The 27,202-nt window shown below is 35.2% G+C and overlaps 1 protein-coding gene across 3 annotated transcripts in view; it reads right to left on the bottom strand.

Annotated features, from left to right (window-relative positions):
• Nucleotides 1–423: 423 nt before the first annotated feature.
• LOC143244953 (WD repeat-containing protein 47-like) overlaps nucleotides 424–27,202 on the bottom strand; it is a 49,050-nt gene continuing 22,271 nt past the window's right edge. For 2 of the 3 annotated variants that reach the window (XM_076490558.1, XM_076490559.1), the window contains exons 2-7: nucleotides 17,383–17,579; nucleotides 16,800–16,969; nucleotides 16,402–16,572; nucleotides 14,639–14,779; nucleotides 12,030–12,248; nucleotides 424–4,434 (exon numbers count right to left, since the gene is read on the bottom strand). In XM_076490558.1, the coding sequence (XP_076346673.1) occupies nucleotides 4,289–4,434; nucleotides 12,030–12,248; nucleotides 14,639–14,779; nucleotides 16,402–16,572; nucleotides 16,800–16,969; nucleotides 17,383–17,579 (1,044 nt within the window). In that variant the 3' untranslated portion in view covers nucleotides 424–4,288. Of the gene's footprint in view, nucleotides 4,435–12,029; nucleotides 12,249–14,638; nucleotides 14,780–16,401; nucleotides 16,573–16,799; nucleotides 16,970–17,382; nucleotides 17,580–21,527; nucleotides 22,427–27,202 lie in introns of those variants that run through there. The other variant, XM_076490557.1, reaches the window with a different exon arrangement.

Raw genomic sequence — 27,202 nt, forward strand, 5'->3', positions numbered from 1 at the left:
AATTTCTTAATATATAGCAACACTCTTTGATTGTCTTAAAATGGAACTAAGAAAACATTTTTTTTTTTTTTTGTAGACGATGACGCACTCGGTCCAGTCCTACAACTTCTAATTCTCTATCAAATCACATTTCTTCATAAGCTACTATTAAATATATCCTAAACCTCTTTTGCGATATTTACGGTCGATTAATCACTTTTCGTCTGTAATGTTCTCGTTTATCATACAAACGATAGACGTAGCAGTTCAAACGTAAATATGAAAACAATAAACTTATTTGTATGATATACGATTTGTACTAGCAGCGAACTCAATAGATCACAGCCAACTACAATTTTCTCTCATTTACCCAGGTCTTTCATAAATAACAGCGTTTGAGATTTAAAATATAAAATAATGAATTATCGCTGATTTCCTAAGCTACTTAGAAAACTGTTTTATTAAGCGGTGTTTTGTCAGGAGTAATTTCCAGCCTTTTACAATCAATTAGTTTTACAACATGAAGACATTATTTATTGATACAGATACAATCTATGTAACACAACCGAATCCATTAAAAATATATATATATTTCAAGAATTAATATCTTTAATATTTGGTACACATAAAGTTCTTATTATCTATACAGAATTGGCAGGACAAAAATATCTTATTATTATCTTAGTATCTTCTTGTCACGTGAATGACGTTTCCTTGGTAACCTGAAGTAATAGGCTACTTCCGTATGCGTAGAAAATTATTTTGAAACGAAATAAACTCGATGAAAATAATTACTGATAGAAAATGAAAACAAAAATTTATGTGCATCTAATTTTTAAGTGTAATTTCGTGTCGCAATGGTGTTGCTACACAGTTGCACAGAAAGTTAGCTATGCTACGTCTATTGCAGGGATCGAACCTAAAATAAAAGTGAAAAGGTTCTCAAGTTTACCGCTGAGTCACGGGGTTGGTTGATGACAACATCAAACGTTGGAAATCAGCTTATTACTGGTTCCAGTCATAATTATGCTATCCAATCAGTAAAGAAGTATACAACAAATCATTGCATACGTCAACCTAATAATCCTGATAAAGAGCAATAAAGTACCCAGCTGATACAGAGCTAAGTCTACGGATTTACAAGGCTAAAACCAGGGGTTTCAACTCCCCTCGGTGAACACAGCAGATAGCCCGATATGCCTTTGCTAAAAAAACACACACGCAATAAACCACCGAATAATTTCTACGAAATGTAATTTAGACAACTTATGCTTATGTGTTTTTCCCTTCTATTTAATTTTTCATCTGACGTCTTTAAATAAATGCGATATAAAGATGAACTTATTATAACACGACCATTTTCCTTATGACTAAAATTTATCAGCAATCTATTATAACACGTGAGTCGTGGTTTTATCACCGAGCAAAATGTAATATAAATTCCTTCGTATACATGCAACTTTTCAAGGTTACTATCTGAAAGGTTTTATAAAACTAAGCATTTGAACCAAATTTGGTAATCACATCGTACTGAAATATGTTTAAACAATATCTTGTATGTTGAAACTCGGCTGATAACACAAATAATAATAATAGCTATACCCAAGAGGCTTAAAAAACAGAAGAAATATTTCTTTCACTAAATGCACCAAAGCTGTCTTCATTTTTAGTTTTGTTCATTTTGATTCCACACTAGTCCAGGTATTGTTAAAAGACTGCTCAAAGAAGATGTTAATTATTGCAACATGAAGTACAATAAACAAAGAAAACATTGAAAACACTTATTAAAACGAGATGGCGGATTGGAAATTCTCTTTTCCAACACTTTAAGTTTGCAATAAGGTAGCTTGACAATGCCAAAATTGTGTATGTATATACGGGTGATTACAGAGATAGTCCTATATTCAAAGTGATTATATCTTAAAAGCTAATTACTTATCCGAGGGGAAAAACATTTCACTAAAGAAAACCGTAAGTTTTTATACAGGAAAGACGAGATACAGGAAGTTTCAAAGTCGTATAATAAAACCTGAATGCATAATCTTCAAAAAAAGAAACGCAAAAGGGATATTTTATTTTATTTTAAAGAGAAATATATGTAATAACGTTATAAGCTCAGAGTATGTGATGTTACACGTGTTAAGGCACTGATTGTCAGACCAAAATGACAATAAAAGTTGTGCACTTTGAAAACGGAGGAAAACATTGGATTTTTCGCCAAAATGCATGCGTGTCCAATAAATTTGTTTGAGAAATCTGCATGTTCTGCAAGTGCAACATGTGCAAAATCCCCTATAAAAGTGACGGGTTCTCGGTTTCCATAGGTCAGTGTTAAGCCACCGACACGCAATACAGTTACGCCAAGACTGACTGAAGCACAACGCAACAACGCCATTGGTCGCATGAAAGCAGGCGAATCTCGATCAGATGTTGCCAGAGCTGTGAATGTCCACCCAAGCAACATCACAAGGCTATGGAATCGTCACCAATAACATGGATCAACTAGTGACCGTCCACGATCTGGCAGACCTCGTGTGACCACGCCCGCACAAGATCGCTACATCCGGTTACGTCACCTTTGGGATAGGACCACCACTGCGACGTCTACTGCCTCAACCATACCAGGGCTGCGTAGGATTTCCGATCAGACCGTACGCAACCGTCGACGAGATTCTTAGGCCCTATGTGCAACCCATCATGGTGAACGTCAACGACGTTTTTCAACATGACAACGCCCGTCCTCACACAGCCCGACTCACCACTGTCTTCTTGAGACACCACAACATCAACATTCTTCCCTGGCCCTCCAGATCACCAGATTTAAACCCCATCGAACATCTTTGGGACGAGTTGGACCGACGTCTGGGACGGCGACAACCTCAACCGCAGACTCTATCTCAGCTTGCAGCAGCTTTGCAGGCTAAGTGGACAGTCATTCCACAGGCTATAATTCGTCATATCATCGCTTCCATGGGCAGGAGATGCCAAGCAGTTATTGATGCTCACGGGGGGCATACTCGTTATTGACGTTGAGTGACGTTAAATTTCAACTAGTGAGCGTGAACTTCGGCTTTGCAGACTTTGGATGTTCAGCAGTGAATGTGCAATGTTTCACACATGTCATACAGACCTACCCGGAATAAACTTGTTAACAATTTGTCTCAAATTTTGCCTTTGGCGTTTCTTTTTTTGAAGAGTATATATATACTTTTTTCGTAAGCTAGCGTTCTTCTTGTCTTTTCTTTCATTAGCACAAACTGAGTGATTTGGTTGAAATGTGTTTCAGTATGCAGGATATTGCGAAAATAAATGATTAATATCCAAAAAAAAATGTTTGTTTTAAGTTAAGCACAAGGTGACACAATAGGCTTTTTATGCTTTGCCCACCACGGGTATCAAAACCAAGTTTCTAGCGTTGTAAGTCCGCATACATACACCGTTGTGCCATTGAGGGCAAAAGTGTTTGTGACAGCTTTATGTAAGGATTGTTTGGTATGTTCATAGAGTTTTTGTTTGTTAGATTTCAGGCAAAGCTAATCATTAGCTGTCTACGATAGCCGCTTCTGATCTTGAAGTGATAAAGTGAGGGAAGTCAACATTACTAACTCACTGCTAAATCTTGGGTTATGATGACTATGAATGACGAAGAGAATAGTGAATATATTATGTAATATTTTTACCAATTCAAACAATGGCTAACCTGTCTTGAATACAGACTATGAGTTTCGATGTGATCCTAGTGAAATGTAAATACATCGAATCAAGTTTTATTTAAAATAAAAAGTTTGAAAACAATGTTTTTAGAGCCATCTTGTACCTGTAAATGAAAAAGTAATATTACAACAACAAACAGGATACAAGTTCGCCAGAAAGTTGCAAATCATCCTGTTTACACTCTAAACATACAGGTTTAAATGGTATGATAATTTTACTCTCTAGTATCTTTAGTGATGTATATTACTTTTTGTTAGTGTTCGCTTTACACAGCAGTAACTGGTAAAGTTCAATGCATGAGTGGCATCACCTTTATAATATTAAACATTTTATGTATCTGGTTTAGTTCTGTATGATACTATACTGTATTCTTACCCGAACAGACAGCGTATATTCATACATTTAACACACAAACATTGAAAAGCTTTAAGAAACGTTGTTTTCGATACACTGTGATAAAGATAATTTATTTGTTATCTAAATGGAAATCTGAGGAATTAGTCAGTAACTATTTCACAACTGTCATAATAAAAATATGCCACCTATGCCTGTTTCAAGTACTCTTTGTTTTTTTAAGCACTCAATTCTGTATTATTCAATTTGCAGATAATCCCCACAAGGTGACGCTCTTGTCAGCACTAGTAGTAAGGATGGAAAAGTCACGAGGATGCCAACGTGCCTGAAGCACTTTGTCTCCATGTTCTGCTATTACGACATTTGGAATTGGCTGAGATAGGTCACCTATATTGAAGAATATAAAATACTTTAAAAAACAAACAAACTTTATTCAGCCCAGAAAGTACAAAATCTTATAAAATAACTAATGCTGATAAATCATATTATAACTACCGATAATTTATTCTTCTTTTATACGGCCAATATACCGCAAAATTATAAAAAAAATCAAAATAGCAGTTATTAGATTCATTTATAATAATTACAAAATATAAGCTAAATCTAAAAAACAACAACATTATTTCATAGTTTTTAAAAAATGTAACTAAAACTATAATTAAAACTACTGTTTATGGTTATAAATATATATTTAAACATTATGTCCTCTGACTCTGTTTAATAACAAATTTTGGAGTTATCGCTTAAGATAGATGTAGCTTCTAAATTTTTGATATAAAGTAAAACAGCGTAAAATAATCTCAAAAAGGATTTTTTTAAATTTCAACTTAAACCACTAGATGCACAACAGTGACTTTAATTTGTAATACGTCAGAAGTCCACAGTACAAATAATGACCTACTTCAAACAGCGCCAGTAGCGAGAGATAGGCCTATAATTATAAATTGGTTCATTAGCCTCAGTAATTTTGTAAACTATCTCCCTCCCTTTTTTTTTTTTTCAGGAATGACCAGAAAATGTTCTCAACAGTAAAAGTTGAAAATGTCTAAGCGTTCTTTTATCAGTTATGTAAACTTAAGCTCGCTTAGTTTGAAGTAGGAAAAAAACCCCCCAAAAAACACAATGCGCCTCTCACCGGTGCCGTATAATGAGGTCGCTGTATATCTGTTAATTTTATCCTGACATGAAAATAAATCATCTGCAGTATGTTTTTAATATACCATTATACAAGTGTACTGTTGACCTCCTAGTCTGAATTGCTTCGTTACAAAAACATAATCTTTACTATTCTGCATAACAGTGAGATCCACTTGTTTTAAATTGGACTGTTGTGAGGTTTGTTTGTTTTTAAAAGTTACCCAATAAAACAAGTTCTTACTATACGTTAAGGCTTTCTGTTTAACTTAAAATAGGAACTAAGACTCCCCCCCTTTTGTTTGTATAAGATAATGTACTTAGTCCAGTTCTATAACATTTCTTCCTATGTCAAATCGCTTCCCAGTATAAACTGTGATTAAATACACCCTAAACCTTTTTTTTTTTTATATTTCCTGTCGATTAACCACGTCTTGTGTACAACGCTCTCATTCGTCATACAAACGATAGGCGGTTACAATGTAAAGGTGTATTCACCAATTATTTCTCGCTACTCGCTGGTGGTTGTTCCAAGTAAAGTACAATCTATACTACAAACTACAGTTTTCAGTGTTTTCCCCTTTTCGGTGAATTTGAAATTTTAAGACCAGAGTTTGACGTCATTTTCCAAACATGGTACTATAAACCTATCAAGTGATAAGTTCATAACCAAGATCAACTTCCTGGGCTTAAAAAAGGTAAGTTTTTATCCATAAAATATTTTTAGAATTCCCAATGAAAAGTTTTCTTGTTTTAAATTATATTTATTCTACGCTACTGGAGTATTAAAACCGCAGATAATTTATATATCGTGAATATATCAGTTTTATACTGTGATTATTGTGCTGAATAAGGAAACGTCTGTGGCGATGATTGGTTTTAGATTAATGAAGTGTTGATCTCAGCTTACTTTAATTAATGGTGTATTTGATACCACAATATAGACTATGCGGTTTTATTTATATTTGTTTTACACCAATGGTATATGATTTTAATCCAAACAACACGTACCAAGTTTGACGAACACTATTGTACATATATTCACTTAAATATATTTAAAAAGATGATGCAACAACAACAACAAAATAATAATAAATTTTTGTCTGTTGCATCTGGGAAATAGCAGTGTGTGGTCTAGTGACTAGCACGTGCAAATGCAAATATCGAACTGTGATACCTCTGAACATGCTCTGCACTTTCTACTCCGGGTGTGTTACAAAGTGACAGTAAATCTCTTTGTTCGGAAGAGTTTGTGAGTCCGAATCTTCGTAATAGGTTGCTCTTCGTCTGGTCATTAATTCTAAATAACTGGTGGTAATACCTGAACCCTGGGGAGTTCTTGACCTTGTGTGTCACATTAAGTGCTGCTCAGTTTAAAACATTCATATCAAAGATCCAAATTTATTCATCTTTTACCAGTTGCTATAATGTAGGCGTAAAATTTTAATAACTCAAGTCTTTTTATTTTAAGGGAGGTTGTTAAATTGCAGAAAATCCAGTGAAGTATATATATTTTTGAATATATTCATAGCTGAATTATTCCAAGTTTGGTTCGGTGTGTTTTGAATATCGCGCAAAGCTGTACGAGGGCTATCTGCGCTAGCCGTCCATAATTTAGCAGTATAAGACTAGAAGGAAGGCAGCTAGTCACCACCACACACCGCCAACTCTCGTTATACTCTTTTACCAAAGAATAGTGTGATTGACTGACACATTATAACGCCCCCACGGCTGAAAGGGCGAGCATGTTTGGTGTGATCTGGATACGAACCCGCAACTCTCAATTATGAGTCGAGAACTTTAGCCACCTGGCCACCTGTCTCATTGTTCTTGAGCTGCATTCTGCGTCCGTAAGGGCCTTAATCTGGTTCGACGATCGACTGGTGTCTTGCCAAACAACCCGTCAAATCCTCTTGCTCAACGCCGGCGAAATTTTCTTGGGTCGACCACTTGAAATTCTCGTTCCGTATCCTTCATGGTCTCTTAAGAAATTTGCAACAGCAGATTTATTACGCCCAATCTCAGCAGCAATGGCACGTTGAGAGAGACTTTGCTTTTGCATTTCTGTCAACTTTTTAGCCTTTGGCATGTTTTTACACAGTGTAACACAAAATATGTCAGTGGGAGATGTTGACAACGCTAATGCTTGAACACAAATGATTAAATTTCGTTTCGTGTTTACCGATTAACGCTTCGTCTCAGTATGGTCTTAAACTTTTGACCAGCTAGTATTTAGGCTAATTTCATAGTGTTCACATTTTCCCTATTAAAAATGTTCCCTGCTAAAAAAGTTCTTTATTTTTATTTTTCCTTTTCTTATTTTCATCTTTCGAAGCTTTACTCAAATAAGTGGTTGAGTGTAACAATGCAAAATTCACATTTGTTCTTTATGTTCATTGGCCTTAAGATTTTTGCCAGCTGTGTATATACACACAGACACAATTTAAGGAATACATATACTGGATTTCGTGTAACAGTCAATCTCACTATTCATTGGTAAAAGAGTAGCTCAAGAGTTGGCGGTAGTTGGTGATGGCTAGCTGCCTTTCCTCTAGTCTTACACTGCTAAATTAGAGACGGCTAGCTCAGATAGCCATAGTGTAGCTTTACGCGAAATTCAAAACAAATCCAAACCATATACTGAGTGGTTCCAAACCTTTGCAACAGTTTCCCAAACTCTAAATTTGACGCAATTACTTTAGTAAAAACTCACAGGAAAAAAATCAATTAGAGAATAACAAAGGAAGACCTTATTCTGATCACGTTGTCACATAAAATTGTGAGAAAAGTTATACATAATTCAAAATTGTTATCCTCTCAAGTAACTGTGGATCTAATAAAATTCATTGAGTGTTTTGAGCACAACAAATCCACACTGTCAGTGGATTATTCATAAAATTCTTGCTTGAAAGCAAATGAGAAAAAACAATACAGTACTCGAATAATTTAAGATTTTGTGGGAGTTGAAAAGTGGTAATCTTTGTGAGCAAACATGAGAGTAATATTACGTTATACAGTTATGCCTTCTTCCTCACAAACAGCAGGCAACCAGAATGCTCACACTTTTGTATTTTTAACAATACATGTCTACAAACAGCGTAAAACCAGAATAATTAAGCTTTTGCATTTTTTGAACAATATATCTTCACAAACCGTAGGCAACTAGAACACTCACACTTTAATGTTTTGAACAGTACATCTCTACAAAAGAGCGTTGAACCAGAATGATTACGATATTGTGTTTTCTTAACAATATATCTTCACAAACCGTAGTTAACTAAAACACTCACACATTTATGTTTCTAACAATATACCTTCACAAATCTCAGGCAGTCAGAAAACTCACACTTTTAACTGTATTTTGAGTTTTTAAAATAGCTGAAGAGCACGTACTTTTGACTCTGTAGGATTACATTTAGGGTCTTATTTAGCAATGCTCCAGCTCAGTTCTCCCAAACAGTTCTCAATGGAATTATAATCTGGAAACTTTGCTGGCTATGGCAATTTTGTAACGTTCTCCTGGTCGAGATAATAGTGTACAATACATGTACTGTGGGCAGTTGCATTGCCAACCTGCAAAACTTATTGTCATACCTTGCTCAAGCACATGCCAGAAATACCGTTTCCATATGATGCCTGTAGGCAGCGCCATTGACGTTTCATTGGAGAATATGAAGAGCAGTTTTCCACCATGATGAATAGCTGCTCAAACATATACTGCACCATCCCTCACGCGATTTCTATGGGAGAGACAATATTTCCTTACCTGTTCGTCCGCAAATGACGAAATTAAAACGTACCATTAGCACTAACAAGCTAGAAACGCGACTCATATGAAAAGATTACATATCACCATTGTCTTAACTGTAAGCTGGAATGTTGTCTTGCCCAACTAACATGGTGACAGCGATGTATTCTAGTTAATATCGGTTTGTAGATAGCCCTTCTTGCAAAATAACCTTGTTTGATCAACTTTCTATTCATTGTTCTTCTGGATACCCTGTCATTCTTGTTGTACTGTGTTATAAGACTTCTTTCGACCATGACTAGTTAACCTGGTCAAAATCCGGTCATAATGGGCTGTATTTTTTCGGTGTGTACCAGTAGACTTTTCTGGAATGAGTTTACTGTAGTCTGATGACATTCAGGATTCTGGATACAGAACAGTGGGGGTACTCTAGTGTTCTGACAATGTCTGTTTACTTCATACTACAGAACAGTGGGGGTTCTCTAGTGTTCTGACAATGTCTCTTTACTTCATACTACAGAACAGTGGGGGTACTCTAGTGTTCTGACAATGTCTCTTTACTTCATACTACAGAACAGTGGGGGTACTCTAGTGTTCTGACAATGTCTCTTTACTTCATACTACAGAACAGTGGGGTACTCTAGAGTTCTGACAATGTCTCTTTACTTCATACTACAGAACAGTGGGGTACTCTAGTGTTCTGACAATGTCTCTTTACTTCATACTACAGAACAGTGGGGGTACTCTAGTGTTCTGGCAATGTCTCTTTACTTCATGCCATTTATAGACGGTCGAAAAATTTGACGTCCTTTCACTTCTGGTAAGTGACGAGACATGACTAAGTACAGATAAACTGTCTGAATAAAGTGATGGTCTGTTTCGATAAAGATTATACCAAAAACACACCCTTCTAAACAAAATAACTGTGTTTGTGTGTTTTGAACAACAAATGCTCAAAACAACTGATAGACCAGAATAAGAATTCGTACATTTTTGTCTGATGTCTGATGATACGCTGCTTTTCCCTATTATTACTCCAGCATTTACTCATTAATTACTCCATGTATTTAGACAAGAACATCAGTATAAAACAGTGTGCAAACATTTTGGCCAGTACTGTATTTTGCACTGTTAGCTAAACATATGAACATAGGACTAGCCTAAGTCTCTTAAGCTTGCCGAGCCTATTGAGGTTTTAATAGATTTATGTTCGAAACATCGTAAACAGCGAGAACACCTAAATGGCGAAATAATACGTTATAATATTTATACGTAAGAACAGTATATATTTATAATTAGCTATATTCAGTATTGGTATGACTTTTATCGTCTTAGAAGCTACAGTGAAACTGTAGTGTAACCTTTTTACTAATTGGTTTTACCCAATGGAGAGCTTGTGTTTACAGATACATACATAAATATTGTACGTTTTTTGTAAAGCTGTACAATCTGCGCTGCGTCTACTTCAAGGATCGAACCGTGAATACTAACGAGTGTTATAATACCTTAAACTTACTGCTGAATCATCGAGGATGTATATTAATGCAGCAAACAGTATTAAAGTCGTTTATACAACAAATAAACCAGAAGAATGTTGGTAATGTGTTAGAAAGCAAAGAATATAAAATAGAATGAAGGGACCTATAAATCAATTCACATGAAACCTCTCAGTAATTACCTTCTACTCCCCAGCTTAATGTTCGGGTTGATTACATTGTATTCGCCCCCCCCACTTCAAATTCCAGAAATTGGGTTTCGATATCCGTGATGGACAGAGCATAAATAGCTCATTTGTGTACTTTTGTGCTTAACAACAAACAAACATATACATTATATTTTGTGGGAACTGACTGCATTATTTGTTCTAATATGATGCCTTTTTCGTAATGGTTACCCCATGTGGATTACGCGTTATGAAATACCCCAAGACTAATAAACGAGTGTACGTACGTACATAAACCAGGGTTATTAACTTGAATCTGTTTACTTAGTATTCAAGTCAATGTATTGTTGAGGACTGTTTGGGAGTCTAATGTTTTCTATTTTGTAAATACAGTTTTATTTACTCTGTAATAACTGAGAAAAACTTGTGAAATTGACAGAAGTTTTCTATCAGACAGTCTGTTTACAGCTACACAGAAGTAGAAATTGGGTTTTTCACAGTGAGGGAAGCTACTACTCTGGATTGTGTATTTTTGTTGTCTGTGCTGTCACTAGTGTTTGCATTTCGCAGAGCTGTATTTAAGACTAACTAATTTTTACACTTGACAGGCACAGCTGGCTTCTACATAAACATTTGGATAGGACGTAACATATGTGGCTTCGTTCAGATTGTTGACCGATAGTTCCAAGTAGCGTGGCCCAGGGACATCTGTCGGTTACATTTTACGAAACCAACCTCCCTTCAAATGCTAAACTCAGCAACAGTTTTAGTAACCGTGAGTGATATGCTTGTTTACAGTTTTATCTGTAAAGATTTACTTTAATTTAAACTTTTTCCAAAGTATTCTCTTCCAAAAAATGAGGATCGCATTTACAAAAACAGTCACATAATTATTTATTTTAGTATACATCATTTTAAAGCACCTGGTACGCTAAAGAAATATCAAGAAAGAAGAAATCACGATGAAGATGAAGATGACGACATAGTAAAAAAAATAGTAAGAAAAGGTCACATCTTCCATTAAAATAGATTTTAAAAGAGAGGTTAAATTTAACTGCGGCCCAGCATGCTCAGGTAGTTAGGTCATTTGACTTGTAATTTGAGGATCGCGGATTCGAATCCCCGTCGTACCAAAGATGTTCGCCCTTTCAGCCGTGGGTGCATTATAAATGTGACGGTCAATCCCACTATTTGTTGGTAAAAGAGTAGCTCAAGAGATTGCGGTGGGAGGTGAGAACTAGCTGCCTTTCCTCTAGTCTTATATACTGCTAAATTAAAGACGGCTATTGCAGTTGGCCCTCGTTTAGCTTTGCGCGATATTAAAAAAACAACATATTTAATTGCAAGAGTTTACTACGTCATTTGGAGGTTGTATAACTAGTTTGTTATCAAAATCTCGTTTGGTTTGTAAACGATTACAAATTACTTGTCTCTTACCCTGTAAATCTGACAGAGCAACCTTGTGGTCGTAAGATCCAGTGAGTAGATAGTAGGCTTTTGGGGAGAATCGAATCGTTCGAATTTCTGCAGTATGAGGCTGAAAACACTGAATTATTTTCCCGCCAGTGACATCATACAACATACACGTGGAATCATCATGACCCGAGACGAGGAGTCGTCCTGATGGATCAACACACACTGCGGCCACTGGACTTCCTGAAATTACCCAGTATATATGTGTGTATATATATATATATACTGTAAATTTGAAACTTCTAAAATTTTACGTTTTTGTTACTTTAACGTATTTCATTAATAAAGATCCAATTTTGAGAACAATGTGTCTTATATTATAAGCTATAAAATATCAAAATAACAAATATATAAATTAATTAGTAAGTGTAGCAAACATAAACTGACTTAACGTAATAAACTACCATTGATTTATTCTTTGATTCTCATCTAAAGGGAAATTTCTGTGTCAGTAGTAAAATTTGTGACTCTCTCTCAAAGGGTCCAATAGGTGGGCAAAAGTTGACATAGCTGCTGCCATCTAGTGACAACATGAAAATAAGGATAAGTTTATAAAATAAAGTTATTGTTTAAATTAAACTTTACAGGCCAGTTACGAATGGGATACATGAATATCAACTGAATTAAATTTCAATAGTAATAATCAAGTTCTTTTGACTATAATAGATTCGACAAATACATTAATATCAACTTATTAGTCTGAAAAAATTAAGTTTCAAAATACCACAAACCAATAATAATTTATTTATTAAGCACAGCTACACAAAGGGCTATCTGTGCTCTGCCCACCACGTTTCTAGCAGTTTAAGTCTGCAGACATTCCGCTGTGCCACTGGGTGGCAAGAATAACAAGCAGGGTCTACAACAGTAAACAAGTAAGATATAACAAAAGACAAACAATCATAATAATGAAAAATTATTAATTCACAACAATGTATATTATTAGACTTGCGACGAAACTACTTCATTTTTTAAATAGATTTTATTAGAAATTGTATTGCACGTTATTTCCTATGAGCGTCTTTGAGACCACTCAAACTTTCCCATTCTAACTAAATTACTGAAGCACAATAGAATGGAACATTAATGGTGAAAGATACCAAAAATGTTCACATAAGCTTTAAGATGTAAAACGTAGAATTGTATTGTCTGTCACTTAGTCCGAAGTTTGTTAAGTTTATTATGCAGTGCCACTCGTATGTATCAAAACAAATCAATGACTAAACTGAATTTGAGCTTTAAATTTCTATGAAGAACAGACTTATAAACATGTATATCTGAAAAAGAGCAAGAAAAATATAACAAGTATTATGGAAGAAAACTATTGCTAAATGAAACTATATAGGACTGGCTACTGAACTTGGGAAAAACAACAACAAAAACCCAAAGAAGATGAGGTTGGAAGTTGATATAACGCTTTATCCGGCTGATGTTAGGCCTTTTGAAGAAAGATAATGTTGAACGAAAATAAGAAATCTTGGTTTTTGTTTTAGTTATTTGCCGATTTTAGACTTTGAGACGCTCTGGATAGCTGAAAAGCGGCATATACACTGGTGATAGAGAAACTATGACAGTCAGGTTTACGTATCTAGCTGTAGAGGGCAGTTCCTGATATGGAAAGTTATTTTAAAGATATAAAAGACTTCTTCGTGCTGTCGTCTGCTGTTGAAGTAAAAACAAACGAGAAACTACAATTGGTTTTTGGATCATTACTGAACTCATATAACAGTTTACTAAACATATGGTAAATATTGTTCACAATGTAATCATCTGTTAAACTATACGTGAAAATGCATGAGTGCAAATAAATCAGATATACATTTTCAGTTGGTGTATTATAAGGATAGCAGTCAACCTCTTAACATAGATGGCTGGCTGTAGGGTAACGTTGACTGACTGCCTCTCCTCTTATAAGTCATTTAAAATTAGGGACAGCAGCAGACATATTTTGAATAAATACTAAATAGAAACATAATAAGTCAGGTTTTTAGGCTTACACAAGTAGCTATGTTTAGGGACTACAATAAAACCAGTTTTAGGGCCTTTCTGGAAAATGGCGGTTTATGTATTAAAAATATATATAAATTAGAATATGTAATCCTGTAGTCAACTTAGTTACAGATAAAAACTAGTAAATACCATTATAGAGTAAGCTGTTTACAGTAAAAAACTAAAAGATGCTAAAAGATATGTAATGTATTTGCATAGGTTACAAATTTAGGCCTAAAGGAGCTAAGTGTAACGCTCCTTACTGAGGTTTGACACTTATCCGTCTGAATATACTGCTTTAAATAACTCAATAAATAATTCCAATTAACAAGGCCGTCCCCTTTTTAGCACCAACATTACAATAAAACAAATTATAGTGGAAACGCTTTGTCACGTGTCTTTCACAATAATGATAACAGGAATAAATAAAATCTAAATGTTGTTCAGCTGATTTACATAGACAAAAATTACGATTTTCGGTTCTTAAAATAACAAAAGTAACGAGAACTAAGCCTTTAAAGTTTGAAATAAGCAAACGTAAGGGTCATCTCACTAGTTTTTATACAACGTCTAAAAGAATTTACCTGGCCCAGAACCGGAAGCGGATGGAGCGGATATAACGTTAACGCAGCCTCTGGATCGTAAGTCCCATAGACGGATTGTCTTATCATGAGATCCACTGACAAACATGGCACCTCCCCACGTATAAAGAGATAGGATTGTACCTTTAAACATTCATACAGTGTTTTAGAAAACAATAACAAATAATAGCCTTTAATAATGTTCATGTTAAGAAACAACTTAGAATAGTTAACGACAAGTTAGAAACACAACACATACGTTACTGCATGAATTAAATGAACTTGTTTGTCTTTTGAGTGTGAAATGAACGACTCATTGAGATAGCATTATAGTGGTCTTGTACTTACGTCAAACTTAATTATTTATCTGTTTACTCTGTCATCTAGAGGTCAAGTGCTTACATTCGTCTTATACGAAAATTAGAAAATTCGTCTTCTAATGTCTTGCGATCTGATGATTTAAATCTTCTGGTTAATGTGCACAGAGAAATGTATACCGAGACACTGATTGGTTATAGTTTCTTTCCCTAAATATACTGTTTACGCCAACGACAGCACTTAAATCCTCAACTGATGTCCAGTACCCGGACATCTATAATTACCGAGCAAATTATTAATATTTTACAACTAAAAAGCCTGTAACATCCCTTTAAACATACAAGTACTTTATAGCTGGCTGGGGTGTACTTGATTTTTTATGGGTACGTTGGCTGAGGTCTGAGAATTTCAGTTATAAAAAACAAAAACATACCATATCTTAATACCCCCCCTTCCAGTGGCACAGCGATATGCCTGCAGAATTACCTGGCTAGAAACTGGGTTTCAATACCCACGGTGAGCAGAGCACAGATAGTCCTTTGTGTACCTTTGTGCATAACAAAACAAAGAAATAATCCATATCTTAATTCTCATATAATCAGACATCCTGATTTATAATTAAATGTAATAAAAGAAGTGTACGTGTTTTTTATAGCAAAGTCACATCGGGCTATCTGCTGTGTTCACCAAGGGGAATCGAACCCCTGAATTAAACATTGTAAATCCAAGAGATTTAGTGCTGTTCCACATGGAAATAAGAAGTGTGCCACCACATTAAACAGTTTTACAAAAGTGCACCATATTCCAGGAGTATCAACACAGCAATATTGACTCGGATTCTTCCTTGCTGTTAGCTGGTCCAGTATGGCCAGGTGGTTAAGGCACTCGACTAGTAACCTGAGGGTCACAGGTTCGAATCCCCGTCACATCAAACATGCTTGCCCTTTCGGCCGTGGGGGTATTATAATGTGACGGTCAATCCTAGTGTTCGTTAGTAAAAAAGTAGCCCAAGAGTTGGCGGTTGGTGTTGATGACTAGCTGCCTTCCCGCTTGTCTTATACTGCTTAATTAGGGACGGCTAGCGAAGATAGTCTTCGTGTAGTTTTTTGCAAGAAATTTCAAACCAAATCTTGCTGTTACCATAACTGTATAACTGTCACTTGTGCCACATTTGAAATATTTTGATAAGCCTGATAATATGTATTGAAGTTTGTTAGTTCAAACAATGCTTTAAACAACAACGCTAGCGTAGCGCACAAAAGCAGTACAACGTCTTAGTGATATGTGGAGAAATAAATAACTTTCAAATATGTGCCAGTTCTTGTATGTTTCAACTAATAGAAAGAAATAAAACAACATTTGAATTACTTGTCATCACTGGTTGAGTTACTACATCCTGTTACACTTATGGTTATCCGAAAAAAAAACCAAAAAACCCCAAAACACACCAGAATGTCCAGTAAAGGTGTGAAACGTCATTCCTGTCTCACAATCCGTGATAAAAATCTTATTGTCCGTGGCTCCACCACTGATGAGCAAGCTGGAACGATTGCTGAGGTCTTCCATGAAACACAAGTCTCGTACAGTTCCTTTGTGCATCGTCAGCTCTGCTGCGCTACCTGTAGGTCACCAACAAAATTTTCAGTAATGATGCTGGAAACAATAAAATAAGGTGTAGAATTTGATAAAATAAGTTTCAACTTTGTAAGATATTGTTAAACAACCTTCTATATTATCATTATCTAGCAACGCGAAACCTTACTCGAAAACGCGCAAAATTAAAGTATTCAAATTTGATAGATGATTTTGAACTTACAACAGATAAACATCCAGTTCATTTGCTCACCTTCAACGTTGCATATTTCCTGATTAAACCTCATCAGTTTGATAGTCTTATCATTGGAACCTGTTGCTAGCAGGTCTCCAGTTCCATTCCAAGCCACGCAATAGATGGAGCCTCTATGGTGTTTCAGCCTCTTCATCAAGACCGCTGGTTCGCGAGTCTCGTAGTTTTCTCTGCGTGACAAATTTTAATATTAAACTAGTGTTTTAAAAGCATATTTTTGAAAATAATTTATATAATTTAATTCTAAAAATTTAGTATTTAAGATAAGAACTTATTTACTAATGATATCACAATTTAAAATTAAATATAATTATAAAAGTGAATATGTTTGGATATCGCTCAGATTTAACAACTTATTTTTAGTAGATGTCGCTGTAAAAATGTCACATTTCTGTGTTATTGTTGGATATTGAGGAGTATCAAAACGGTTTTTCTTAATTCTTATTTATACATGCTTTTAAAACAAAATTTAATTCATTATAATAATACAAAAAAATCAGTGAAATATTTTTTATGTGAAAATGAACGGGTTCTACGTAAGCGTTTTTTTTTAAATCTTATATGAGCGTTACCAAAAACAAACCTGAGGTCATGTATCTTTGGAAAAGCGCATATTTGTAGTGCCTTCGAATTAGCCCCTGTCGCGTAAAACAAGCCATTTGGGTGAAACTCTGCAGCTCTGATGACCTGGTCATCTTCAAGTCTTGTTACTGGTATAAACTTAGGTTTCTGGTTAGAGGTGTTGGTTCCGTTATGCTTGTTGGCATGGCTTGGTTCATGCTAAAACGTTGTGTATGGAGAGACAATAGGTGGCCCTATCTTATTATCGTTGTGTATGGATTTGGACATCTATAAACAGGTTTGATCTTATTATCGTTGTGTATGGATTTGGACATCTATAAACAGGTTTGATCTTATTATCGTTGTGTATGGATTTGGACATTTATAAACAGGTTTGATCTTATTATCGTTGTGTATGGATTTGGACATCTATAAACAGGTTTGATGTTATTATCGTTGTGTATGGATTTGGACATCTATAAACAGGTTTGATGTTATTATCGTTGTGTATGGATTTGGACATTTATAAACAGGTTTGATGTTATTATCGTTGTGTATGGATTTGGACATCTATAAACAGGTTTGATGTTATTATCGTTGTGTATGGATTTGGACATCTATAAACAGGTTTGATGTTATTATCGTTGTGTATGGATTTGGACATCTATAAACAGGTTTGTTTGTTTTTTCACATCAACCAGTTAGATTACTCGTCATTCATAATCTTGCCGCTCAACTATCGCTCTTTAAATAACTCAAACTGTCATATTTAGAAGATTTTGTTCATTTTACAATTATAACATCTTTTTATTTTTGTATCTCACCATGATATATGCAGCATTTTATGTCCTCTAACTCGGCCATATATTTATATAAGATAATAAAATAAAATGTTTAAGAAAACAGTTTAAAACTCATCTATTAGAATTAGTTGAAATACAATCTTAATATAGTAACAATGTAAATGTGTCTGTCAGCAGAACAGGCAACGTGGAAATCAACAGTTCCAAAGGCAGTATACGACAAGTAACAACGTTCTTATAAAGTGTCATAAGCTCTCAGTAAGCACGTGTTAAAGTCAATAGTGGCATACACGAGCACGCTTACGTTTCAGTAAGAGTAAAAAGGCTGCAGAATATATAGTTTACCTTGTTTCAGGTTATTCAAACATGGATATCCAAGGGCTATCTCCACTATTCGTCCCTAACTTTGAACCGATTGACAAGAGAGTAAGCTACAAATTAATACCACCCACCGCCAACTCCTAGGCTAATCTTGTCTGGCTGAATAGTCGGATCTGACTGTCGCCTTTCAACGCTCCCAGGATGCGAAGTGCAATTTCTGGCAGTAACGAAATGCCCTTGATACTTGACAAACCGATTTATAGTCTGATATGCTAACTATTGGACTACGCTCTTCCCAAATAAGTTTGAGTAAAGACATATTTAACCATTATGATGGCTTAGTATGAGAAAAGAATATAAATAAAATAACACCAAAACATTTAGTATTAGTAAAGACACTACAGGAAATACAATTTGATAAGTGTCGCAAAAAAGAGGATTTGATAAAATTAAAGAGAAAAGAAAGACCAAGAATGACGACTTGATGAAAGTAAAGACACTGTGGAAATTAGGAATTATTAATAAGGAAATGGGATAAAAAGGATGACCAAGATACTGCTAAAATGAGAGTTTAGCTTGAACAAAAACATAGTGAAAAAAAAGAAGTATTAGATTAAGACACTACGTAAAATAGGGTTTAGTAGGGACAATACACTACAGAAAATAGGGTTTAGTATGGACAAAACACTACAGAAAATAGGATTTAGTAGGGACAAAACACTACAGAAAATAGGGTTTAGTAGGGACAATACACTACAGAAAATAGGGTTTAGTATGGACAAAACACTACAGAAAATAGGGTTTAGTAGGGACAAAACACTACAGAAAATAGGGTTTAGTAGGAACAATACACAACAGAAAATAGGGTTTAGTAGGGACAAAACACTACGGAAAATAGGGTTTAGTAGGGACAAAATATTACATAAAATAAGGTTTAGTAGGGACAAAACACTACAGAAAATAGGGTTTAGTAGGGACAAAACACTACGGAAAATAGGGTTTAGTAGGAACAATACACTACAAAAAATAGGATTTAGTAGAAACGAAACACTACGGAAAATAGGGTTTAGTAGGAACAATACACTACAGAAAATAGGGTTTAGTAGGGACAAAACACTACGGAAAATAGGGTTTAGTAGGAACAAAACACTACAGAAAATAGGGTTTAGTAGGGACAAAACACTACAGAAAACAGGGTTTAGTAGGGACAAAACACTACAGAAAACAGGGTTTAGTAGGGACAAAACACTACGTAAGCAACAGTTGTTGTTCCTAGTATTTTACTACACAAGTAAGGTGATTCAACATGAAAACTGTTTGCAGGGAATGTCAATCTGCCATATGATATTTGTATAAATACTTAAGTAAAAGAAAGAAGTGGCATAGCCAGGTGGGTTAAGACGTTCGAATCGTAATCTGCAAGTCGATGGTTCGAATCCCCGTCGCACCAAACATGCTTACCCTTTCAGCCGTGGGGGCGTTATAATGTTACGATCAGTCCCACTATTCGTTGGTAAAAGAGTAGCCCAAGAGTTGGTGGTTGGTGGTGATGACTAGATGCCTTCCCTCTAGTCTTACACCTCTAAATTGGGGACGGCTAGCTCAGATAGCCCATAAGTAGCTTTGCGCGAAATTAAAACAAACAAACAAACAAGAGAAATAATTGGTATCTACAGATAAAAAAGAAACGTACAAAGAGATATGTTGCTCCTAACTAAACAAGTGTATGCGTTTTCTTATTTTAAACCCACATTGAGCTATCTGCTGAGCTCACCGAGGGAAATCGAACCGCTGATTTTTAGCGTTGTAAATCCGTAGACCAACTATGGGTTCACGAAACATATCATCGTTTACGGTTTATTATAAAGACTTCAACAAGTTAATGTGATTGTAGATTACAATAATTTCTCGAATTTTTTTTTGCATGTTAAAACATTTTTTTTATTCTATCCTTAATTCGAGATGAATTCTGCAAGTTTGTCTGAAATGTAACCTTATCGTTTATGAATCAGATCTGTTGTCATCTATTCACTATCCGAGGTTGAATATTTATTATTATTTACTTGTTTTAAAATTTTCGTTAAAAAAATATCGTTTAATGGTCTTTAGTTTTGGTTTGGTTTCCCACAGCCACTGCTTAGGCTGTTATTGTCTGACCTAACAGTGGGGTTTAATCATCAAACTTATAGCTTACCCACAGGCCTAAAGAGCAGAATGCAGCTTACCAGCAACAGGATGAGAACCACGAACACTCGGATCCACAGTTCCGACATGCTAACCACTAGAATATGGGTGAAATTTTAAACGGTATAAAGATTCATGTTACATAAACTACAGTGCACAATTGCACATGTTGTGGGGAAACACGAGTATGAAAGAGTCACTTAAAGGACTACTAGTTTTGCAAATCCGAATAAAACATAAATACGATATTTGAGACCAATAACACTTTCAACGGGTTACAGTTTGAAATATGCTACCCCCCGTCAAGAAAAACAACAACAAAACTTTTGGTAAAATATTTCCAGAAGTATATTTTAAAGTATATAAATCTTCGTTGCCTATTTACATTTTGTTTGACCTATCAAAGCGAGAAGAATTAATTTTAAAATGCAACATTAACCCTTTAATGGCGCTTTTATCATTCGCTGTCATACTCATTTATCGTATCATTCATTATCGACTTTGCTAAAGCATTGCACAATATGCTAATTCATTTTATTTAAAGTTTATAATATTGTAAAAATAAGCCGAATATTTAATAGAAATTTTCAATGAAGCAAATATCAAATTACAAACAAAAACTATGATTTGAATGGGCAATTTTTCTGTCCAATCAGCATCATCTACAGGTTTACTATAATGAGGTTCGAGTTCACATTTCATTTCTTCAGCTATTTATCTACAAGAATATTTTAAAACAATTTAAACATCTTTGAAATAACTTAAATTTTTTTGTGAATTTAAACCAGACGCTTGATGATCTTATACACAGTGAGTTTTAGGCCTAATCTTGACGTTTACGAAAGAGTACGTAACTTACATGTTGTTTAAGGCTATAACTCCTATTCCTGTCAGTGATCCACTCACAGCTATGACTCCTCCGACAGGGATGGAGGGGACAAGGCCGAGAAGGGTGAGTGGTAGGCGGAGAATGATGGCGTTTCTTGCGGCAATGACAGTTATGTGGAAGAGATCGACCGGATCCAGTGTAGTAGAAATGGTGCTGATAGCGATAGATATCCGCCATCTTATTTCACAGTGACTCAGAATTCTGTTCTTAATGTAGATTTATTCAACCAAAATAACTGAACTAAAATCTCGAAAGCCTTTTTAATTTTGTCTACAGAAAAAAATCTAAATAATACTGAGTATATAAGTTGTCACAGTGGTATTAACGTAATAAATTATTTAAAAAGCTCCATTTTTTTGACTAACCAGTAAGTCCATAAGATCGAATGCGCACTTGTTGTTCAATAACCGAGCTTTATCCATCTTATTGTTAAGTTATAGTTAAATCGGCGACATGCAATTGGTACTATTGTAATAACCACACTGTTAAACAGATTGAAGAAAGATATATTCGTACCAATTATTATTGTTCCAAACAGGTTAACTTTGTGGAGAAATAACTGCTTGTACAATCATAAACAAGAGATAACGTTAGAAGAAACAAACCTCGTCGTAATGGTATGACTATAACACATCTAATCAGTATACAGTCTTAAGCCCTATAGCTGGTAAGCGATGTAAACTATGAAACACATAAAACATACACTTAAAAAGCAACATGTCACATTAGTTACTCGAAGAATGCTTCTGTTTCCACCAGAAACCACTGAGATGTGGATTCTCGCCGAGTTGCTTCTATAAAGGACTGGTATGAATGAAACTTATTCACAAACATGTACAAAACTCCTCATGCACAGCAAAAGTACCAGTTTTAAAAGGACAAAGGCTTTAAATTACTGCAAAGAATTATGGGAAGGAAGCAATTAATGACGGTCTTCTTATTTCAGTATGCATGCGTATTTATCCCAGTAATCTAATAGGGTCACACGCATTCCAGAACTTACGTATATTTTGCATCGCTGATTTTGATGAGGTAATTACCAATAACGCGGCATGTAAAGGATGCATTATATAGTTCACAGAAGGACCTCTCGACAGGTGGCGACTCAATCGGGTTCCTTTCGAGTGTTGAAGGACGTTTCAAAATATTGCCATATTCCGCTGTTAAATGCGCGAACTGGATGAGGATGACCGTCTTGTAAAAAAGTGTAAAACACTGCAGGAAGTTAAATTAGCATCGTATTCACACAGTCACGTATTTGTATATCTATCTATATAACTATATGTAGAAAATACAAAGGTAAATACAAATCTGTCTTCTCTTCTTGCGGTATTTGTATGGGTGACCTACTTTCTAAACAAATACACGTGACGTTTAACGTATCCTTTTTCCTACCTTCGTCTTCATGAAAACCAGGAATTATAGTGTTATGCAAGGCACGTGTATGTGACCGGTGGGCCAAGTGACAATGATATAATGTGGTTGATGAGTTGGTGTGTATAATAATATTCTAATTGGAATGTAATAACTTGTAAGAAAAAAAAATCTAAGGATATATACACATACACAAATGTGTATTTGGGTGTCGCTGTCTATAATTAATAGAAATAAAAATATACAAATATATACATATTTCAAATGAGTTAATCGTAATTGATTCTCCTTGAATATGGATGTTGGAAAGTATATTTGGACTTTTTCTATTTACTTATACTTGTGGTTATTATTTAAGATTACGGAACAGGTTTCAAACAGACACCGCGAATGAAAATAGATAGAAGTGTGTCAGTGATTAAATGGTGTTGGTATTACATACGTACTTTTGAAAATAGGTCATATTTTTTAAAAGTCCTTTTCCTTAATCCAAAACTTTAACTATATTTAATTCTATGACGAGTATAGCAAAGTGTACATATTAAGTTAAACTTTTGTGAAAGTCAAGTGTCACGTTAATCTTATACAAAATTTTTATACTTCTCCGAATTATGCCAGTTTGTTAGTCTTAGCTTCACATGACAAATAGTCTCCCGCTAATACAGTGGTAAGTTTAAGGATTTACAGCGATAAAAATCAGGGGTTCGATTCCCCTAGGTGGACTCAGCAGGTAGCTCGATGTGGCTTTGCTATAAACACACACACTCATAACGAATGACATACTCTGTGTCAAAGATTTAAGTGAAGTGTTCGATATTTGACACCTTTAAAATTAAATCAAACATTTCTGAATCAAATTTTTCCAATTTTGACTACAGGTTAAGTATATAAGAAATCGCTACGAAATGATAGATTATATAACGTACAGGCGACCAGTTACTTACGGTTGTTATGTAACACATGTGGACAATAGCTTCATTTTCATCGAAACTTGGCTTAGGTGTTTACGCACGCTAAGATGGGCGGTGACGTCATTCACTGAAGTTACAAAGATCAGTGCAACTTTCATAAAATATCATAAGTCACTTTCAGAATAAAAATTACTCGAAGCTTTTACGCGAAAACATGTGTGTGTGTGTGTGTGAGAGAGAGAGAGGTACATGTAATGAAAGATTCAGGTAAGTTTGAACTAAATATTTTTGTGGCGGGGAATCTTGCCTAGATTTATTCGAAAACAAATGTTGCTACTCGTTTGAAGCAACTTATATATTATAGACATTTTTTTTTTTTTTACACCAAATGTGTACTTAACAATCATGTTACCGAAACAGTGACGGCCCGGCATAGCTAGGTGGGTTAAGACGTGCGACTCGTAATCTGAGGGTCGCGGATTCGCATCCCCGTCGCATCAAACATGCTCGTCCTTTCAGCCGTGGGGGCATTATAATGTGACAGTCAATCCCCTATTCTTTGTTAAAAGAGTAGCCCAAGAGTTGGCGGTGGGTGATGATGACTAGCTGTCTTCCCTCTAGTCTTACACTGATAAATTAGGGACGGCTAGCGCAGATAGCCCTCGAGTAGCTTTGCGCGAATTTAAAAAACAAACAAACAACAAACCGAAACAGTGACTGTACTGGCGCATTTGTTACACTAAAGTTGAGTTACATTTGATACTGAAATAATCCTTGTACGTTGTGTGTTAATTACCACAATACTGTTGTGTTACAAAAACATTGAAACAAAACTACTCAACAAGTTAACAATCAACTCATTGTTACAATAACTACTGAAACAATGATTATATCGAACGTATTAATAATCACATTGATGTTACGATACGTACTGAATCAGTTATTGCACTCAGTATGCTAACTATCACATTGATGTTAAAGTAAATATTGAAATGATGATTGTATCTTGCGTTTCAACAATTGAATAACGTTTAATGAATGCAGAAACAATAATTATACCTTGGATGTTAACAATTACAATGTTGTTGTGTTACAATAAATACTGTAACAACGACTATACCGGTGTTAACAATTGCAATAATATTCTTTTACAGCAATTACAATGTTGTTGTGTTACAAAAAATACTGTAACAACGACTCTACTGGTGTTAACAATTACAATAATATTGTTTTGCAATAAATACTGACACAATGACTATATTACGTCTGAATAACAACACTACTATAGTATTATAAGAAAAAACGTATTCAGCATTTATTCCTCACTGGAAGAATCATACCTGTGTCAACAATAAAATTGGTATAGTTTTACAATAAGAACTAAACAGATGACTGAAAGCCCATTATATCTTACTGAGGGCATTGTTATTGTATTACAATGAGTACTGATAAAATGATTGTACTTTGTTCTTCCTTTACCGTTTTCGCGCAAGGCTACAAAAAGGGTCATCTGTGGAAATAATCCATTATTTTGAATTTATAGAGTATAAAAAAGGTAGATAGTCAACAGGAGTCACCACTAACTCTTTGGGCTAACCAAAAATGCGTATCACACTTTTGCGGTTGCGAATAATTCTAGGATTCACTAACCATTAGACCACGCCCGACTCTTATCTATTGTTGGAGGATAAATATTATGCTATAACGGTTTGAGTGTGTGTGTTTTTCTTATAGCAAAGCCACATCGGGCTATCTGCTCAGCCCACCGAGGGGAATCGAACGCCTGATTTTAGAGTTGTAAATCCGGAGACATACCGCTGTACTAGCGGGGGTGCTTGAAAAACAGAAGAACAATACGGTGCATATTTATTTTGAATTGTTGTTGTTTGAATTAAGCTACACAATGGACTATCTGTACTCTGCCCACCCCGGGTATCGAAACCCGGTTTTTAGCGTTGTAAGTCCACAGACATACAGCTGAGCCACTGGGGGGCTATAACGGTTTGTATACGACTGATTAAAGTTTTAAATTTAGTGTTTCAAGGTCAAAGGCCATCTTAATCTTTCAGAAAGGTATCTATTTTTATCTTAATTATGCCGGTTTAGTTAGTTTTACATAATAAAGGTCTTCATTGTAATGATTTCTAATGCACTTAGAATATCTTTGTAACTAACTAGTGTAAAAAAAAAAAAAAAAGTTCTTTATGAGGAAATCTGAACATTACTAAAGGCTATAGGCAATCTATACACGATTGTCTGTAAACTTTAATACACGCAAGCTTATCACCTGCTGCACGAAGTGGGGTGTGGGTAAGAATCATCATAAGAAGAGCAAAAACGTTCGTTAAATATCTCGTAATAAAATCATCTCCAGACTTTATACAATAATAACACAATCTCATACTGTTAAATGCTTCAGAAATAGCATAATAACAGTTTAACAATTGAGTGCAATATTATGGCACTTACATAGATGACGTCACCTAATTACTTGGCAACATCACATGCCGGGAGTTGGAAACACAAAAAGGCCAAGTGACTAGACCGGTATTAAACATGCATATCACGAAATAAACTGCAGTTACAGTACGAGTTATTCTGTGATGGATTGCATTTGCAAACACTTCTACGAAACACAATGACAGGTGGAACAAAGGAGGAAGTGTATGTGAATGAAAATGATTCTGCAGGAAGCTTTTGCGACGGAGCTGTTATTTAACTTTGATATTTCAGATAATTGGAAAATAAATCACTTGCTATGATTTTAAATATTAGAAATAAGGGCTAATCGCGCATCACAAAAAGAATGCCGCAGATCTCGTGCTGCCTCAGGAACTGCTTCACCCAATGTTAGCCATCTTCAACTTGATGGCCATGATTACACACCACTGCCTGGACAACAAATTCTATTTAAACGTGTTTGTGCGAAGGAATGAAGGTCAGTTTTAGACTACGCATCCTGGAAAACGTTCGATATCAAATGTGGACACCGACTTTTCATATCATATGCAATAAGACCACAGACACATAAGTTCTTCCAGCTGCATCTGAGTCCGAAATGGATTTATATGATTCCAATTTCTTTTATCATATTTCTCCTGAAAACAGTGAATGCTCATGAGGAACGGCTAAGATCTCGTGGACTTTTGAGGGCTTTCGTCGAGTTTAAATTATTTTCTTGTAACAGTACCAAGAATATGTCCAGCTTCAATGTAATCATGGGTTCAAGAGCTCTCTTTCGTAATCACAGCCTTTATTTTGCGGATGAACGTCCGTTATACTCTGGAAGAGTATAAGTGTGGTTTTGGAATCCATTGCTATCTCAGACTCTATACCATGCGAACTTTCTGCTTTCATTGA

Source organism: Tachypleus tridentatus, chromosome 2, assembly GCF_004210375.1.
Source record: "Tachypleus tridentatus isolate NWPU-2018 chromosome 2, ASM421037v1, whole genome shotgun sequence".
Classification (NCBI taxonomy): domain Eukaryota; kingdom Metazoa; phylum Arthropoda; class Merostomata; order Xiphosura; family Limulidae; genus Tachypleus; species Tachypleus tridentatus.